At 39.3% G+C, this 20,948-nt stretch overlaps 1 protein-coding gene across 4 annotated transcripts in view; it reads right to left on the bottom strand.

Annotated features, from left to right (window-relative positions):
- Window positions 1–128: 128 nt before the first annotated feature.
- Window positions 129–20,948, bottom strand: part of LOC129168654 (androgen receptor-like) — a 32,836-nt gene continuing 12,016 nt past the window's right edge. For 3 of the 4 annotated variants that reach the window (XM_054754147.1, XM_054754146.1, XM_054754149.1), the window contains exons 4-8: window positions 11,907–12,179; window positions 11,261–11,405; window positions 7,528–7,658; window positions 5,033–5,184; window positions 129–4,304 (exon numbers count right to left, since the gene is read on the bottom strand). In XM_054754147.1, coding sequence (XP_054610122.1) covers window positions 4,146–4,304; window positions 5,033–5,184; window positions 7,528–7,658; window positions 11,261–11,405; window positions 11,907–12,179 — 860 coding nt within the window. In that variant the 3' untranslated portion in view covers window positions 129–4,145. The remainder of the gene's footprint in view (window positions 4,305–5,032; window positions 5,185–7,527; window positions 7,659–11,260; window positions 11,406–11,906; window positions 12,180–20,948) is intronic. The other variant, XM_054754148.1, reaches the window with a different exon arrangement.

Genomic DNA, 20,948 nt, shown 5'->3' with positions numbered 1-20,948 from the left:
GGAAGTGTGTTGTTGGTCTTGGTGTCTCCTCCCAAGAACATGTTGATGCATGTTCTCCACATGGGTTATTACCACCTGTCACCCAAAGTCAGTTGGGATAGGCTCCAGCTCAGGAATCTCCTGTAAAATGTGTTCCTTCTGTTTTAACCACGTATTGTTTATAAGAATGTTTGTACTCAAGACATTGTATTTATTTTCCCATTCGCTCCTCCCACCGCATTCCTGCCTCCAGTGCCAGACGAGTTCTCTCTGCCCTGTTGCTCACTTCGTTTGCACTACTGGAAATTACTTTGGAAAGCTACATAACAGAGTTTTAGAAGTAAAATTAAACCTCAACTCTGTAAATGAAACCTGCATAAGAAATATTCTGTCAGGACGGTTTTAATTGTCTTTTTACGCTTTTGAAAAACAACAGTTAAAAAACACAGTTCAGAAATGCCATAAACCAAACAACTGACCATTAAAAGAACAGCAAAACCAACTACAGTTTCATATGCAGTACATACCAGATATACAAACGTGGTGGGCCACACTTACGGTGTGTTCTGTGCACACCATACATGTAAACATGTTTCATTTGCCCTGTGAAATGCATTATTAACAGCTAAACAATCAAGTGTTACACAAAAATAGGTAATTAAAAATGACGCTGGCTAGGTCAACATCACAGCATAGTCATCAGGAACCAGTATGTACAACCAATGTCAAAGCTTGTTGCTTTTTCGCATATTGTATCAAAACACATTGGAAACATTCATCTGTGCAGGTGGACTGAAGCACAAAAAACAATGCACTAGACCACTTCCCAACTGGTGGCTCTCTACAGTAATGACCCCAAGTCCGTGAATGCGCTTCATGTTCTTGTCTGTTGCAAACAGTCTCTTTCAATATCAAATATCTTGTATACTTAACAAGTTTGAGTTGTAAAAATCAATTGGGTCGCCGCTTGTCATTGAGGGATGATGGGGGGTCCCGCAGCCAAACCAGTTGAAAACCACTGCACTAGACATCATGAAATAGCTGCTAACTGTGCACTTTAATAAAGCTAAAAGCAGGGACCACACAACACGTGGAGCCGGCAAACTTTCAAAGGAAATGTAAAGTTGTAAAAAAAAAAATCATATTGTCATATGAGCACACCAAGTTAATTAGGAGTATGTGTGTGTGTGTGTGTGTGTGTGTGTGTATGGAAGGTAAATAAGCTGTGAAATGCACGTTCATGGTAATTGGCACAGGTTTTGTATGTCAGTTTTTACATTGAATGCACACAGTTAGCGTTAGCAAATTAGCCAGAAGGCAGAGGTGGATCTGTTTTTGTCATAAGTCTCTAAGTAAATGTGCAGTGTAAAAAAAGTCAGCTAGATACTGAATGAACACAATGGAACCTCCAAAGTTGAACACAATCCTTCAGTGACACTTGTCTACAATTTTTTTTCACAAGAATCAATTGCAATTCAAATAATCTGCCCCAGGGTCAAAACTGTCAGCATCATAAAACCTTCATTAGCTGTGCAACTGTCATGCATGTGTGACAGTCTGCAGCTTCTGTATTTCCATGAAGAGCGCGGGACCAAATGATATGCGGTGGTTGCTCAGTTTTCGTTATTAATCCCTTCCAAAATGTTTGATGAAAAACGAAACCTACGATAAACAAGGTTATTTTTTTCCCACAGGATAGTTCCAGACACACTGAAATATGAACAAAAAATACATTTTATAGACAATTATGGGTTTACATGTAGAAAATGCAAGATAATTATAAATGGCCATCTGATGGAACTTATCGTTGATGCAGACTTACCGTACATCCAGGTGAAATGGAACTTATTGTTTCTCACCGTCTTTATCAAATTGCTGGCACTTGTTACTTTCTTTGGCCCCATGGTGGGTTGTTTAGAAGCCACAATCAATCAATAAATTGCACAGACGATGAGTCAGCAACGCGTAGGGGGCTTTGTTTGGGCACTCAATTTCACATAATGATACAATGCAGGTCAAAAGGACTAGTTTGTTACTGTACCAAAAATTTAGACGGTGTACGAAAAACTGAGGCGAAATTTTGGTGAAAAAGTTCAACAACAATTGGGGTGAACGAAAACCGAGATTTGACTGTCGGAATTACTATAGCATGTTCACAGTCCACTCTGCTCATTTCATGTTTAAGTATGTTCCATTCTGACTGTCATTGTTGAACAGCGGTTGAGTTAGCCATATTGTACTGAGCAGCCCAGACACACCTTTCCCATGTCCAATTCCTGTTCTATGGTTATCACATTTTCCTCTTTGCCATCACTGGTGGTGGCTTCTGTGGTGGCATTAAACAAATCCTATAGAAAATGCAAAATACACTATTGTGAAGGTAAATCATTTCCCTGCTCACGGGGCTTAAGTCTTGCATGACATCACAAGTTTTTCTGTTTCTTTTTCCAGACCAGTTCAGTTGTATTACAAATTGTACAACTTCTAGGCTTGTCAAATTTGGAGGTTCCACTGTTGGCTAAATTCTGACTTGCTGATTTGTTATGTGGACTACATAGCACAGATTCTTCCTTGGCACCACCAGCTCAGGCGTTTTGTCATCCATCATGCTGTCTTCTGACATGCTTCCACATCAGAGTTGGCCATCATTTTTTTCTATTTGTTGTCCTGCTGGAACGTTTCTACCCTCGTCTAATATGAGATCTGGCAACGACGATCATGTTCTCTCAAAGAAGTTGGTGTCTTCCTTACAGCACAGCCCCCAGAAGGTGGTGAGTACAATGTATTCTTGTGTTTTTACATCCATTCAAATTGGATGGGAACTTGATATTTAATGCAGAATGAATTCCGGTGCAAGAGCTGCCTTTACAAAGATAATAATGCTATATTAAGTACTGTAGGTATCAAAACAATGTTTATTATTGTGGTTGTAGTTTGCAGCATTGTTATCTTGATGAATGCAACATCTCTGTGCTTAATTTCTTGTGTTACATTCATTTGTGCAGGTGTACCTAATAAATTGGTTAATTAAAATTCAAAAGCACCTGCATCATCTTAAACAGCATTTTCATTATCAGACGTACAAAAGTGACAAAGTGTGAACACACAAGCTAAACTACTTGGTACAACTAAATGATGCTGACAAGTGTGAGTCATGATACCATCCAAGGGCGCTGCCCACAATGCTGGGCCTCATGAAAAAAGCATTGTAACTACGGGGGGATCACACTCCTCAGCCTCCTGGGAAAGTCTATTCCAGAGTGCTGGAGAGAAGAGTACGACTAGTACGTCGAACACTGGACCAGTTTTCCACCCTTGCAAGGCTACCGGAGGGTGCCTGGCGATTTTCCTATCCAGTCCATATAGACTTGGAAAAGGTATTCGTCTCTGTCCTTTGCCGTGTCCTGTTAGGGTTCGTGGAATTAGAGTTGGGGGTTTCAAGATCAATTTAAAAAATCTGAACTAAATCTTTACATTAAGGCATCAAATGAGCGCACCTTTCACTGCTCAGTGACGTAAGCTTCTAAAAAAAAGAATCCTGACGTTCGTGACAAGGCACATCTAACATCACTTGACAGGTGACGACTTGGTTTGGCAAGCAATACAAGCACTTTTCTTTGTGGGGGAAAAAGCATCTCATTTGCATTTGCAAAGACACCAAATGCTGGGTGTACCCTTACCAGACACTTCTTTAGGTACATGTAGGACCAATATAAGAGCTGTATCAGTATTCTAATAATGCTCTTATTAATTAACATTACATGTATTTTTGTGGCTGCAGTTTGAGTGGGGTAGAATTCCACTGTAGCTTACTGAGATATTTTATTCCGCTCTTTAAATTGAACGGGTGTACTTGATAAAGTGTCTGGTGAGCGTGAAAACATGTTTTCCAACTGCAGGTAGGTGCGATGATGATTTACAGATTGTGTGTGTGTGTGTGTGTGTGTGTGTGTGCTTTCACAGAAGAATTTCAGCTCAGGGTGAGAAGACAAAGAAAAAAGGACGAACTTGGGCAGTTGTGAAAAAAAAAGTCAATTATGTCAATTATTATTAAAACTCAAAAAAGGAGATATCACAATTGAGGCTGGGAACTAAACAATGTGGGAAAACCGTACAAAGAATTGTTGATGGAACAAAAAACAACAAAAAAAAAGAAAGGAGTCGTTTTACTCGTGAAACATGATGGGTTTGGCCAAACCTGCCAGCATCTTTGGTACGTGCACTGAGACGATCTCTCCAATCATCTCTGGGAAGCTCACCTTGCTGTGGAACGACTGAGCTTGGACAAACAAGTCGAACGTGAACTGATGCAGCTTCTTTATGGTCTGGAACAAAAGAGAAAATGTTCTCATTTCAACATCATATCATAGGAGCATGACCTCTAAAGTTCTAAATGATGATTAGCATGAGAGGAAACTGACATAAAAATGTATCATGTATCATGGGGTATCTGCTCATACCGGTATCGTTTTTTCTGCAGAGAATGATATCTGTGCGTGAGTGATGACATCCTCCACACAGCAGTATGTCCAAGGTGTGGAATTATTTCCCGAGTTTGGCATTTGGAAGAGGTGGGACAAGGTCTCTGTTTTCTGCAGGTCTCAAGTAAATCTCTAGTCTTTAATCCCCAAGTCTCAAGTTAAGTCTCAAGTAAAGAAGTGCAAGTCCAAACAAAGTATAAAGTCATACGTTTGAAATTTTCGAGTCGTTACAGTCCTGAAAGCACTGTTAAGTGTTTCCTAAACAAAATACCATGACCTCGTAATTACAGAATGCCACACCCTCGTTGTTTGCTCTTAAACCTGATTGGACATCAATAGATGCATTCAATGAGGCAGATTCTGTGAGAAAATTGGCATCCTGCTGGAAATGACATAACGCCCGAGTTAAGTCTGGAGTCACTGATGTTAAAACTCCAAGTCGAGTTTCAAGTCTTTGACGATATTGTCAAGTCAAATACAAAGTCATCAAAATTGTGGCCAGTCCACACCTCTTAGCATTTCAATTGTAAATATGAAATTAGCAGTGGATGCACTGCAGCAGCTCATCTCACCATCTGGAGGGAGTCCAGCAGTCGGGTGAGTTGGTAGAACCTCTGAGAACAATTGGCTGTAATACGATAATTCACCACACGGCTGAGTTCGTTGATGTAGGTGATGCGCAGCTCGTCAAAGCACTTCTGGCTCTTCAGACCCTCCACGGGAACTGAAGCATACAGGTTGTTAGTTTTGGGATGTTTTTGTCATTCGTTCCCCTTGCGAGCGGGTAAAGGGGTGGAGAGTTTCTGTAAACTTTCCATGGGAAGTTTTGCAGGGAAATTTTGGGGAAAAAAAATCTATTTTCCTTGCTTGCTATATGGGCTGACTGGACATGCAGGCTTATTTAACTAAATGATGTAAGTACAAAGGTGTGTTAAGATATATATTGGAGAATTAAGACATTTATGTCAAAAATTACATAGAAACATGAATGTTTAGGGATGTGTTTTACACTTAAGACAGTTGTGCATCAACATAAACCGCTTGTTTTACAATAATTTTCATTAATTATATAATACAGTTGATATTGGTTGTAAAGTATAAAATGTCCCATTTTATGAACTAGACAAGGCTAGGGGTGCTCCGATCGATCAGCCACCGATCAAAATGGTCCGATTTCCATGAAAAAGCATGTAATCGGCATACGCCGATAAATGCTTTTCAACGGTGATCACAAAAGCCACCTAGGACGAAAAGTAGTTTGATTTGTCGGACTGGATGGCCTGCTTTCGTTGGCGATGGAGGACACCGGGTTTGCCGACTGGGGTCCTGCTGGAGAGCCATCAAGCTTTGTGTTCTCGCATCCCAAGTCTCCTTAAAGAATGAGTGTCATCCTCTAAGTTTCACCAGTGTTACAAGTCAAATAGTAAGTCATATGCTTTTGTCTAAATTAAGTGATTTTATGGTTCCCTTTTTCATAACATATAGCCAATAGTAAATTTAAAAATGTACACTCAATCTATTTGATTGGTATTGGTATCGGCCGATTTCACTCATGGATGGTTGGTATTGGAATCTGCAGCATAAATCCCAGATCGGAGCATCCCTATTGTCAACATGACCTAAGGTTTTTTAATTTAGACAAGCCATTAAGTAAAAACTTTACTATTAGTATTTTGTCTTGTCTTTTCATGGCCCCAATACTTGCATAAGCAGATTTGCAAGCTTTAAATGACTTTTCTGACATTTATTTGTAAACAGAACATTAATAGTCATTGCATGCAGGCTTCACTCTATCACGGTTTTTAAAAATAATTGATAAATCATTGCTGTTTTATTGTTGACTGTGGCCTGATATAGCATATTTATGCTCATTTTAAATATTTTTGGCCCAAATTAAGTATTGAAATAAACTAAAATACAAATGTGAGTCATTCAGAAGACACATCAAAAAACGTTGCGATATGTTTTGTATGTATAAACGTTTGATGAGACAATAACCACCCCAAAAAGTAGTGTACACAACAAGGGACTGTCCCAATGCTGACATGTGTGAGCAAGTTCCTAGTTCATAAATTGAATATTTTCGTAGTTAAGAGCCTAAAAACCTGTTTACAACCTTCTAAATAAGGGTTTTAACATTATTAAAGCAAATAACATGCCTATAGTCAACATTACATATTACCCAATATAGTAGACATAATGACAGAAAATAAGCAATTTAAGACATAAATAAGTATAAATAAGACTCGTACTTGTGTGTGTGTTGCTGTAAATGTGTTCCGGTGTTGGACAGCAAGTGACGCGGGGGTTCTGAGTTGAGTTTTAGCTTGGCACGGGTTATGTCTGCAACCGTAGCCCGTTTAGGGATTATTGTGCCTGTTGTGAGATCATCACAACCTGCAATGAAAGCCTGTTAAGTCTGGTGCTTTTGTGTCTCACCTAACATTTCAGCAACCTGACTGAGTAGTGACCAGTGTAGAACACTACATATCATCACAACGTCTTTGAATGCATCTTCTGAATGCCTTGTATTTTAGTCCATTTAGCCATTTTTATACTTGAAAATGTTTCATTTAGGCAAAAAAAATACAATTTGCTTAAATATACTTATTTTTGACTAATTAATATGCTATATTCAACCACACAACAGCATGATTTATCAATTTGTATATTTTTGAAAAACCCGTGGTAGAGTGAAGCCGCAAAATTCAAAGCACGAAGTGGCAAGGAATGACTGTGTTTTGGATTTATAGACAGTAACTTTTTTGTTACAGTTACCACAGGCACAAATGCACGTCAAAGAAAGCTTCACTAAAGCAAGTAAGCCTTATTTTCCACGTTTTCTTTTTTGGTTGAATGGCTGTCCAGCAATATACAGTCATGGGTTCGGAGTACAGCACACCTAGTGCAGGAAAGAAATTCAACAAAATTTCTATTAAATGTGGATTTTTTTACCAAGGTTATGCTGGTTTATCTTTTAAAACTCCCTTTAAATTGTCATAATACATCTGCGTTAATTTTCGTGCAGAGCTTTTGCAACCCGCCATGGATTCATGTCAAAACTTACGAATGCTGAAGAGGAGCAGGGCCTTCATGCAGAGGAACTCCTCCTGCGTTATCTGCATTGACTCAAACTCCTGCGACAGCTGCTTCATGCGAATGCAGTGCTCGTACATGGTGGAGATGTGCATCCGATGCCTGCGTACGTTAAGAAGGTCACAGGGTGAGTGGTGCGATCACGGCAATAATCAAATCACAACAAGGAGAATAAATTGCTTTACATGCTGGACATTTTGTTCTGTGACAAGCTGCAGGGAAGATGAGGTTAAAGTCATGTATGAGAGTTATAATTTCTTTCTAACAATACTTGGTCAGGAAAATCTAAAATTGGGTCTTTCCTGTTCAGATTTTTCAGAACAAGAGAGGAAGAGCCGGAGTTGGCCCAGACATGAACTCATTTCACTTTTGTCCTGTTTTATTAATGTGGAAAGATTAGGCTTCTAATATATCTTGTGAAACCAAGGCCAAGATCTTATTTCATCAGTTGTGAATGGAAAAGGAGGATGGCGATGAAGCCATGAACCTTTTCCATCATTCAGCACAAAGTCAACGGGCCAAATGTATCAGTACACTTATCACTACATTTATTTGTCAGGGGTGTGTTTTTATACAACTTCTGCATAATCAAACTACATATACTGTATATACATACATATACATACACATATATACACAGTATGAATACACACATATATTGATTATATACACACACACACACACACACAGACCCCTTTCCAAAAAATTAGAATATCATGGAAAAGTTGTTTAATTTCCATAATTCCATTCAAAAAGTTAAACTTTCATAGATTATAGATTCGGGGCCCACAATTTAAACGATTTCAAGTGTTTGTTTATTTTTACATAATTTGGGCTTCCAGCTCATAAAACCCACGAAAACAAGAATTCAAAAAATTTGAATACTGTGAAGAAATCACCATTTACTTCTCAGTTTTAGCAGGAAAAAAAAAAAAGAAATTAGGCTCACATCAAATCAATCAAAATATGGTACTTTCAAAACGATGTCAATCTTCAATACTTGGTTGGGAATCCCTTTGCCTTAATCACTGCCTCGATGCGACGTGGCATTGAAGCAGAAGCCCAGATTTCCTTGATGCTTGCTGTCAGCTCTTCTTTGTTGTTGGGTCTGGTGCCCCTCATTTTCCTCTTGAGAATACCCCATAGATTCTCAATGGGGTTTAGGTCCGGTGAGTTGGCTGGCCAGTCAAGCACTGTGATGGCATGGGCATCAAACCAGGTTTTGGTGCTTCTGGCGGTATGGGCAGGGGCCAGGTCCTGCTGGAAGATGAAATCTGCATCTCCATACAGATCCTCAGCAGAATCATGAAGTCCTCTAAAACATTCTGGTAGACTTGCGGTGACCTTGGATTTAAGAAAGCAGAGTTTACCAACACCTGCACCGGACATTGCACCCCAAATCATGACGGACTGTGGATATTTCACACTGGACCTCAGGCAGCTTGGGTTTTGTTCCTCACCCGTCTTCCTCCAAACCCTTGGACCTTGATTCCCAAATGAAAGGCACACTTTACTTTCATGGGAAAAGAGAACCTTGGACCACTGGCCAACAGTCCAGTCCTTCTTCTCCTTGCCCCAGTGGAGACGCTTCCTACGTTGGCTCAGGATCAGAAGTGGCTTGACCCGAGGAACCCAACAGTTGTAGCCCATCTCCCGGATGCGTCTGAATGTGGTGTTTTTTGAAGCTGTAACTCCCGCCTCATTCCACTCTTTCTGGATCTCTGCCAGATTCTTGAATCTTCCCTGTTTGATAATCCGCTGAAGCCCACGGTCATCTCTTTTGCTGGTGCATCTTCTCCTGCCACATTTTGCCCTTCCTCTAGACTTTCCATTGATATGCTTGGACACAGCACTCTGTGAACAACCAGCCTCCTTAGCTATGACCGTTTGTGGCTTACCCATCCTATGGAGGGTATCAATGATGGTCTTCTGGCCAGTTGTCATGTCTGCAGTCTTCCCCATATTGAACCCAACTGAGACAATTGAACCAAACTGAAGCAATTTAATGACACCTGGGGAAGCCTGTGCAGGTGATTTGAGTTTAGTAGATGATTAGTGTGTGACACTCAGTTTAAAACATTCATGCCCTGCAAAATTTGGGCTGATTTCTTCACAGTATTCAAATTTTTTGAATTCCTGTTCTCGTGGGTTTAATGAGCTGGAAGCCCAAATTATGTGAAAATAAACAAATAAATACAAAAAACAAATAAATCTATGAAAGTTTAACTTTTTGAATGGAATTAAGGAAATTAAACAACTTTTCCATGATATTCTAATTTTTTGGAAAGGGTCTGTATGTGTATATGTATACATATATATATATATATGTATATATATATGTATATATGTATATATATATATATATATACACATATATATACATATATACTGTATATACATATACACACATATATATATACATATACACACATATATACAGTATATATACAGTATACACACATATATACACATATATGTATGTATATACATATATACATATGTATATATATATATATATATATTATATATATATATACTGTATATATACACATATATACATATACACTGCTCAAAAAAATTTGAGGAACACTTGGAAAACATCAGATCTAAACTGGGGGAAAAATGATGTTGAATATCTTTCCTGATAATAAGTGGGTGATGTATTAGTAACAAAATGATGCCACATCATTTGATAGAAATGAAAATGATCACCTTATAGAGGGGGGAAATCAAAGACACCCCAAAAATGAAAGTGAAAAAATGATGCAGCACACTGGTCCATTTGGCTAAAATGTCATTGTAGCAACTCAAAATGATTCTCAGTAGTTTGTGTGGCCCCCACGTGCTTGTACGCATGCCTGACAACGTGGGGGCATGCTCCTAATGAGACTACGGATCAGATCATTTAGATTTCTGATTATAAATATTTATATAGAAAAGTTATTTTATATATTTTGTATTATATTTTTAGATGTATTTAATACATTTTGTATTATTATTATTAAGAAACCCTGTCATTTCATCACAAAATACTTTCTAGATACAGTCATGGAAAAAAATATTACACAACCCTTGTTTTTTGTTCATTTTAATGCCTGATACAACTAACGGTACCTTTTGGACAAATATAACAATGACAACAAAAATAGCTCATCAGAGTAAAATTTTTTGGCAGTACAATGCTATGGCTATTCATGTAAGAACTTTTTATGTTCTTTTGTTATTATGCTTATTATCAAGAAAACCATGGAAGTTGCTAGATATCAGCTCTTAAATTCAACTCTTTCAATTATATTTGTCCAAACAAATGTACCTTCCATTAAAATGGATCAATAAACTGAAGAAACAAGGGTGGTCTAACATTTTTTTCCATGACTGTATGTATGAGTACAATTTTAGTTATCGGAAGCATTAATATTCCTCACACCTCACTGTGGTTGTGTGTGTTGAGTAATATCCCGATCTGAATCAGTTTCACTCAGCAGAGCCATCAGAGTTTGTAGGATGAGAACTAATGTTCCCCACTGTAATCTCATGATAACAAAAAGACAACCGCTGATGAAAAGCTCGCAACCATTCCTACTTTGACAAATGGATATGGATTTGGTATGATTCTGCACACGCAGGAAAGCAGTGAGTGTAAAAAGATGGAGGTAAAGAAACTGGTGTCATATAGCAGCAGATTAGTTCCGAGAATTACGTACTCGTTGAAGACGAGATCGGGCGCGAAGTACAGCATCCTGCTGTTGACCGTCTTATACGATCGCCAAGCCAAGGCGGACACCATCACGCCCATCCATGAATGTTGGATGACAGTCATTTGGTCATCCACATGGAGATTCCTAAAACCTAAACACAGTTATAACATTTACACTAATATACACTATATCCTCTTTAAATTTATGGGATGAGTGAGTGACCTTGTTGGTCTCACTGGAATTATAACAATTGTGTCAACATTCCCCACTATAAAATACCCTACTGTATTCCTCAAGGATCAATGTTAGGACCACTGTTAGTTGTGCTGGTGATGTACCGTTTGATCGCAAGGAAAGAGCAAAAGCATTTCTTGATCCAAACAACTCAAAACTAATGCATTTGTGGTATATCAAAAATAATCATTAGTTACAGCTTGTTCAAATCATGTAAAAAGCATTTGCATCAGTTTCCATACCTTTTTAGAAATTATCCAACTTGTTTCTAAAGCACTTCACGTTCTTGCATCACCTGGATTGTTGCCTGAAACTTTTGGAACATTGATGACGCTCCCGGTGCTCTGGCACGAGTCTCTTGGATTTTCTCATTAGCTCATGAACGCAGCTGAGAAGACTTCAACTACAGTAGTCTTACCTGGTAGTCGTTTAGCCCACTTGACCACATGGACCAGTTGTCTCTCTCCAAGCTCGTTGAGGCTGGTGAGCAGAGTGTCCGCTGAGTCTGACTGGCCGTAATCGTGGCCCGCGTTCACCACCTCAGGCTCAATGGACTCCAGAATATTAAGGAAGTGGGAGTTAAAGTTCAGGTTCAATTTCGGGGCGATATCTTGAATAACCTCAGGTGAATCCTGAACAGGACGATCCTCTTTGGGGTTTTTTGGTTGTCCAGTCTTCTTTGGTTTACGTGCTGTAAATGCAAAAACAAATGCTTTGTCAATAATAATCTGTCTTTTCATGTTGCCATAGTGCAGTGCTTCTCAAATAGTGGGGCAGGCCAGAAAATACAGTACAAAGTCAAGTAGTGATGACATCATAGATGGTTGACGGAGCTGACTTTTGGTTCCTGTTTCCATGTTAGCAAGCTAACAAGCTGATAACAATAACGTTTTGTGATTAAAAATGCATTAAGAACACAGTTGAACTCATCAGTCAAAATACACGCCGTATTGTTTACTAACAGCAAAATGTACGCAAACCAAGGAAAAATTGTGGCATAAATCTTTGACTTTTAATCAAAAAACGTGCTAACCGTGGTGTACGCTAACTGCGGTTATTTGTTTACATTCCTGATCAAACTCTAAGGACCAGTTGAAAAATTGTTTTCAAATAGTTTTAATTAGAGCTACAATATGTAAAAACAAGAAGGGGGAGTGAGACAAAAAAAATATAGGTTGTTTATCACCTGATCAAAAGTTTAGGACCATCTCTCAAAAAATAACAAAAAAACTCTCCAAACCAGAACAAAAAATTTTCTCGGTAGGACTCAGTAATGAGTAGCTCCACCGTTCTTGTTAATCAGTTCAAAAATTGATTTGGGCAACATGCAAGTGTTTCCAGGAGGCTTGTGGGAACATTGCTCCAAGTGGTGAAGATGGCTTCACGAAGGGCATCAACTGTCTGGAACTAATGACCATTTTTATAAACGTCTGTTGCCATCCATCCCCAAATGTTCTCTATGGGATTTAAAAGAGAGGAACATGCAGGATGGTCCAAAAGAGTGTTGTTATTTTCACTGAAGAAGTCCTTGGTCAAGCGAGCATTGTGAACTGCAGCGTTGTCCTGTTGAAAAACCCAGCTGTTACCACACAGACGAGGGCCCTCAGTCATGAGGGATGCCCACTGCAACATCTGCACATAAGCAGCCACCGTTTGACAACCCTGCACCATTAAGTTCCAGTGTTCCACTGAATGAAAATGTACCCCAGATCATGATGGACCCCCTCCACTGTAGAAAACATCTCAAGTGGGATCTCCTTGTCATGCCAGTGTTGTAAATGGGCCGTGAATGTAAATTTTTTCTCATCAGAGAATAAAACTTTTTTCCACCTTTCAATGTCCCGTGTTTGATGCTCCCTGGAAAAGTCTAAATGGGCAGTTTTGTGGCGTTGAATTTGTTTTTTGTTTTTTAAACCCTTTTCCCGCAGATGCCATCGGAAGTCGGCACCAGTAAGGGCCTTAATTTGGGTCGAAGACTGCCCTGTGTCTTCATTAGGAGCAGCGTTTTCTGCCTTTTGCATAGCTACTGTAAATGAGATAAGCAGTCAAAAATGAATAGGTAGAAGTCACTGTTCTGACTGCTGTTCTGAGAATTCAGGTCATTTCACTTTTTAAATCGTCCATTTGAAAAATGCCCCAGCAGCCACTGTGGGTAAAAAAAATACTAAACAAAAAAATAACAATTTTAGCCAACAACACCAAGATTAATCTTCTAATAGCTTTGCTATTGATTCATACTGAACATATGAGTCTCATCTGGTGGAAAGATCTGCAGGGAAGATGGCTTGATGGAGATACTGTATGTTTTTTTTTCTTTGCCTCTTTTTCAATTCTGTCCTGCCTTTAAGATTTTGCAGCATTGCAAAGACATCTTTGAAGGACACAACTGAGTAAATCATGGCCATTTGCATTACATTTGGGTTTCTTTCTCCACTAAAATGCAGAGTGGAATTGGGAGGAAAGAAGTGCACTCCCATCTTCAGCGGCGACACAGCTGCAAAAATCCAAACAATTCCAAGGTCGTAAAACAGGTTTTCTACGCTCTTAACAAAATATTTCAGTCAGAAAAAAAGGAATCCTACTTCATGTAAATTCACTTCTCACCAGAGGTGGGAAAAAGTCAGTGTTTTATAAGTCTTAAGTCTGAAGCCTTTAATCCCAAGTCTCAAATAAAGACTTGCAAGTCCAAGTCAAGTTTCAGGTCAAGACAAGACAGGTTGAGTCAAGTCCAAAGTCATAGGCTTGACATTTTCAAGTCCTTACCGATTTGGTAAGCACTGTTAAGTGTTTACCAAATAAAATACAATGACCTTGGAATTTGAAAATGCAAATTAAAATTCCACCATCCAGGCATTAATCACTGCCATACTCCAGCAGTCTGGCGCTCACCTAAGTATAAGCCACACCCTCGTTGTTTGTTCTTAAAACCTGGTAGGATGTTAATGTGGGAAGAATTGGTCTTGCTGGAAATTACACAAGTCATGTTAACTGGAATAGTTTGAATGGGGACACATTTTTACTCAAAACACTCACTGAAAATCTGTAAGTATTTTCAGGTCATTAACGTCAGAGTCAAGGCCCAAGTCATTGATATGAAAGTCCAATTTGAGTTGCAAGTAGGGATGCTCCAATCAGGGTTTTATGCTGCCGATTCCGATACCGATCACATGGATTAACTGTACTTGGGCTTGTCACGAAAATCAATAAATCTATTAATCGTACACTAAAAAAACCCCAAAAAACAAGTTGATAATTTGGCCTGCTTCGATAAACTGACTGAGAGTGAACCCTCCTCTCAGCCATTCAGCCTTTTTGTCCCAGTACGTGGAGGCGGGGCTACTAGTGAGTGCTAGCTAGCAGCAAGTTAACCTCGTGAGCCAGCATATGCTAATATGAAGGCACAAATGCAATGGTTTCTAGGCAAATGCTACAGCCCCAGTGTGGGAATATTTCGGTTTTCAAGAGAATGAACAAGGTGAGCACATGAACACCAACGAACCGATATGTCGCATTTGTTCGAAAGTAGTGACAAGGAAGACAAGGAATACCACAGGTGCAGCGGAGCCTTCAACCCGACAGTCAAAGCTGACTGAGGCGTTTGGTCAGCAAAGTAAATATAAACAAAATAAACAGTGTCGCTTGCTACATTGCAAAAGAAATGCAATCTTTCAGTACGGTTGAAAAGCCAACATTTCGGGAAATGTTACAAATGTTTGACAGACAGACGAAATGCCTGGGAGAACGTACATGTACATGTGACAAACAGCAATTCCTGAAGTATAACCAAGTGAAAGAAGACATGTTGAAAGAGATCAGAAACATTGCATTTTACTCCACCACCACCAGATACCCGTATGTGGCCAGCTCGAATATGACCCCCTACGTTAGTGTAACAATGCACTTTTATTGGAGTGTTTTATTTTTCTTAACAGAGACAAGGTCTATTTTTTAGTGTTTTTGGTGATGATTGTGATTTTTAATTAAGTGCAATTTTTGCTAAGAAAAATAAGTGTAAAGAAAGATGCAAGAGAAGTCATCTACCAATAGGTTTGCCAATCAAACAGGCTGACATTGATTGGCGTAGCCTGTGTGAAGCTGTCAAACTGAAACCATTGAGGTTTCACAGACTAGTGTTGATTCTCGCGGAAATACGGGACAAAGTGCATTCCTTGTCGGCTCAATACGGGTGTTGGGAACCCTATGCGACACAGCACACATGCACATTCATGTCATGTTTGTATTGCCATGACATGAGTCGTCATGTTACCGCTGCACAGCGATCGTTTTTTGTGATTGGCATTTATCGGCTGCCGATAACGTGTTGTTTTTTTATGGAAATCGTCCGATACTCAAATCGGTGGCCAATCCATCGGAGCATCCCTTGTTGCAAGTCTTTGATGATCTTGTCAATTCGAGTCCAAAGTCATCAAATTCGCATAACTTGAGTCCACACCTCTGTTTATCACCAATTAAGCACACTAAAAGAGGGATTACTGTATTCCTCATACTTATTAGGCATATATTTTTATCTTATTCTACCTCAACTAAAGCACAACAAACCATGCAATGGAAAAAATTATGAGACCACCCTTGTTTCCACCCTTGTTTCTTCAGTTTCTTGTTCATTTTAATGCCTGATACAACTAAAGGTATATTTGTTTGGACAAATATAAAAATGACAACAAAAATAAGAGTTCATTTTTTGGCAGTACAATGCTATAGCTATTCATGTAAGAACTTAAGTGATTTTGGATGTTGTCAAGAAATCATTATATTTCTCCAAACAAATGTACCAGGCACTAAAATACACTGAAGAAAAAAGGGTGGTCTAATCATTATTTCAGTGACTGATATCACTGGATAAGTAATGTATCATTTTGTCTAACTGTGGCGAATTGACGAACAAAGTTGAAAACGGCCACCTTTCAGGCCACACCATGTTAAGAACCCCCACCCGTCACATCACTGGATAGGTCTTGGTGGCGATAACAGCCCTACTTAGATTTGGTAACATTCTGTTGCCATGGCGACATATTTGCTGACTAAAGTTTCCACTTGATTCGGAACCCACTTCAGGCCACACCGTACATATAAGATGAGAGCTACCTTCAAGGATACAACGCTGGGGCAAAGTTCGGCAGGCCCATTCAAAATTTCCACTGAATTTTTTGTAGTTAGGTTAGCTGTAAGCTTTGCTCTTGCTGCACACTTGACCATGCTCGAGTGTACTTTATTTGCTGTGTGTTTTATTAATTTATTTCGTTTGCAACCTTATGGTTGGTTTGTCTAAAGTAGGTGTCGGCAACCTTTACTATCAAAAGAGCTATTTTACCCCCTCGCTCACAAAAGAAAAGTAGTCTGGAGCCTCATAACATAAAACACAAGGCTGAGTGCTTGTTTTGAAAATGTCTTAACGTGTAGAATTCAAAACTATTCAGGGGGAAATATATTCATGGTTAACTTACTACGTGGGGAAAGACTTCTCTGTCATGTCTAAATGAACGCAGGCAGGCAAACCGACTCCCCCTCCCTTCCTCGCGCTCATCTAATCACCAGTCAAAACTCTGCCAGGATGCATTCAGTCTTACAAAAAGGCAAATATTTTCAACTCTTTTAAAAAATTTGCATTTTCCCTCCTCAGGTGTTAAACACATTTGAGCAGATGCAAAAGGAGCCACAACAAGGCTTCGGAGCCACGGGTTGCTGATCCCTGGTCAAAAGAATAAAACTTGACTGTAATTGTGTGCTACTATAGAAGGAAAACAAAAAAATGTTATTTATGCTTTTTGTTTTCATTTGTAGTAAATTCTGGAAGCATGGCATCTAGGTGGAGGCCATTATAGGAGATTCTGTATGTTGGTTAGCAGGGGTGTGGAATCCAGTCACGCGATTTGGATTTGAGTCACAATTTTGATGACTTTGGACTCGACTCTACAATATCATCAAAATTCGACTTGGGCCTTTGACATCAATGACTCAGGACTTGACTCAGACTTTAGTCTGACAACCTGCAAATACTTGAGATTTTCATTGAGTTTGTTAAGTAAAATGTGTCCCCATTTAAATTGTTCGACTACTGTGACCGTTATGTCATTTCCAGCAAGACAAGACATTTTCCCACAGAATATCCCTTATTGAATGCATCTATTAACGTCCAATCAGGTTGAAGAACAAGGGTGTGGCTTACATTTCTGTGGGCACCAGACTGCTGGAGAGTGTTCAGAAGTTGTTCGCATGCACAACGTACATACGTGCGTGCGCGCACATACACGCACACACTCGTACACAATTAGGTAAAATGAATATACAGTATCTTGAACGTCTTCAGACGTTCGTTTGTTGTGGTTTGCAGTGACTAAAATCCTGAATATGTCATGCTTTTTCTGTGACTAAGGCTGAATCCCAATTCCACCCCTTCCCTTTCGTCTTAACCCTTGTCTTACCACTACCACTTAGAACCAAGGGCCGAGGGGAAGATGCCACTAAGAAATGGGGCACCATTTGATTCTCATTCTGTCATCACTCGTTACCGCTTACTGGCTGTGACTTGGGCAAATGAGACAATTGTTCAGAATAAATGTTTCCTACCATGAAGTAAAGTGCATGCATTTCTACATATTTCATTGTTATATAGCCCACCTCAGAACACCATCCATTTTCTATACTGCTTCTCCTCTTTAGGGTTGCTCAGCTATCCCAGCTGACTTCGGGCGAGAGGCGGGGTACACCCTGGACTCGTCGCCAGCCAATCGCAGGGCACATATAGACAAACAACCATTCACACTCACATTCATACCTATGGACAATTTAGAGTCGCCAATTAACCTAACATGCAGGTTTTTGCAATGTGGGAGGAAACCGGAGTACCCGGAGAAAACCCACGCACGGGGAGAACATGCAAACTCCACACAGAGATGCCCAGGGGAAAATCAAACCCAGGTCTTCCCGATCTCCAGACTGTTACTGTGTTGGCCAACATACTAACCACCTTTTTTTTTAAAATAAGGGAACACATTTTTACAAACTTTGACATAATTTATGCTGAATACAATAAGCATGTCTCACCATGAGAATTGTTGGTGGACTTGGGTGGCCACAATTCACAGCAAACAGACTTCACTACGATGTTGCACATGCAAGTGCTAATAGCTAATATAAATGTCACAGTTCAGTAGCCGTGTTGAGCTAGTGAGCGATTTCAAAAGACAACTTACAATTAACCGGCTAATGCGGTCGCTTCTAATCATTCATGAAATGCAGTAAATTGCACTGAAGTTTGATATCGGTGTTAGGCGACTAGGGCAAGCAACAATTCAAAACATGGTGAATATTTATGTGGAGTAGCAACGGATTGAATCACTCATAAAACATGAGTGACATTACTGTGAAAATCCATAATTCTGCTTAATTATTTACATTTATATGTTATATGTTTCTTTCGGTCTCCGCTGCCGTCTTGTCAGCGGAGTGCTGAATCCGAGGAAACTTCACCTACCCTGACGTTTCAAGACCTCACTTGGGGTTTCTAGGGCCTGTACACCCCTTAGTCCTTGAATTAAGAAGAACTTGATTCTCCACTTGATTCTCTTGTTACATTGTTAATCTGGGAATTTATTTGTGAGACGCTAAACAGTGCTTATGACTTGTAAGAACTCCAAAGTTTCAAGCCTATGACTTCGGACTTGATTTGACCTGTCTTGACTTGAGACCTGACTTGGATTTGCATGTTTACTTTAGACTTGACTTGAAATTAAAAACTCGAGACGGTTAGTACAGCATTCAAGTTACCTACTGCATTTGCTAGCGAGCATGAAGATTTGTTTTTGTTTCATTTTCCTCTGCTTTGACTGACAGTAATTGTTAATTGTCTCACTTCTGTGGAGAGACTTATTAAAAGTGCCACCTGACTTTTATGCTCACTTCGATCAATATTATCTTGCCAGTTTTGTCTCAAACAAGTCACGGGTGGAAGCAAATTTGAGATTATATAAGGCATACCACTTGCAAGGCCAATATATTCAAAATACATTCATGATCCAACAACAAACACATTGAATAAAAATACTAAATACAATTTTTTTGTCAGTCGTGACCTTGCTCCGTCCAGCATACAGTGTAAATAGGTTGAGCTAACCTTAACAGCTCCATCCTTGAGTTTGATGCCAACATAAACAGGAGACTTGCAAGCAATGGATTCAAACACAAGGATTTCTAACACTCTCTAACTCTAACCCGTTAATCAAGATGTTGTCAAAATGTATAGAAAGAGCAACGTACTGTGCATTAGGCTGGGGATAATTGATGTGAATAATTGACTTTAAAAGTTTCACTCTTCTTGGCTGGTGGTGATACGGTAGCCAGCCAGCCAACGTCTCCTAAGCCACGAAAGCCTTTTGCACAGTTGCAACCTGCTTGATCTGTCATCTTTCCATTCATTTGGCAGATGAAGAGCTCTATAAAAATCACCGCAAGATGATCGGTGAATGAGGACAGCTTGGGAGGAGCATCCTGTTCATGCACTATGAAAAAGCTGCTCCTATCCTATTGGAGGAAATAATTAACATTCCAGGAATCATATAAAATTGATTTGATCAAAAATTAAACCTTTTAAATGATACTTGAGCAGATGCCAAACCGAACAAAATTAATACAAATTAACTTGTGGTTTTTCTCTCAAAAGACTTTCCAGAACTCAAAGTAATAAACAGTTCATCTTAATGATAAAATGACGCAAACTACATGTACCCTTCCATCATAAACTAGAATGGCATTCAGTAGAATACAGACCTCCACCAAGGCTTAACAATTCTAATTTGCAGCATAAATCTGGAACTGAAACAGATCTGGATTGTGATGAAAAAATATATATTAATTTGTCCTTCACATTTTCTTCTAATTTGTTCTCATGTTTTGAGCTAGCCGAGTAGAAAATTGCATACAAGTCGTGTGAAAAGCATGTACTGTATCTCCACGTTTAGTGATGTTTTTCTTCCAGTGTCCCTGGGAAAAAACAACAAATTTTCTTTGAGAAAGAGTAAACTCAATTGAAATAAGTATGAATGTAAGTTTTTTTCTTTTTATCTGGAAAAATATAAAAAATTACTTTTCATTGTTTTTTTTGGTAAAAAAAAACAAAAAAACATTTCAACTACCAAGTTTGTACAGTGGAACCTCAGTTAGCATGCTGCCCGGTTTTTCAAGTAATATCGAAGAGTTTTGCCTCTGTTTACATCCATTTTCCAGTAAGCGGGTCTGGCAATATTGTCATTGTCATGTCGTGTCATGTTATTAATACACTGCAAGAATTCAGCTGTGTTCTTAATGTATTTTTACCGCACAATGTCCTTGTTGTCACGTTTCGCAGGACAGGAGCTAGCGCTTCCTGTCTTGCGCTGTTATTTTGGCAAGCTGTGCTTCCGGCTCGGTGGAAGAGGCAGGTGCTTCACTTCTGGTGCCCGCG

Source organism: Dunckerocampus dactyliophorus, chromosome 16, assembly GCF_027744805.1.
Source record: "Dunckerocampus dactyliophorus isolate RoL2022-P2 chromosome 16, RoL_Ddac_1.1, whole genome shotgun sequence".
In the NCBI taxonomy this organism is placed as follows: domain Eukaryota; kingdom Metazoa; phylum Chordata; class Actinopteri; order Syngnathiformes; family Syngnathidae; genus Dunckerocampus; species Dunckerocampus dactyliophorus.
The sequence above is the reverse complement of the archived record's forward strand: the minus strand, read 5'-3'. Positions and strand labels throughout refer to the sequence as shown.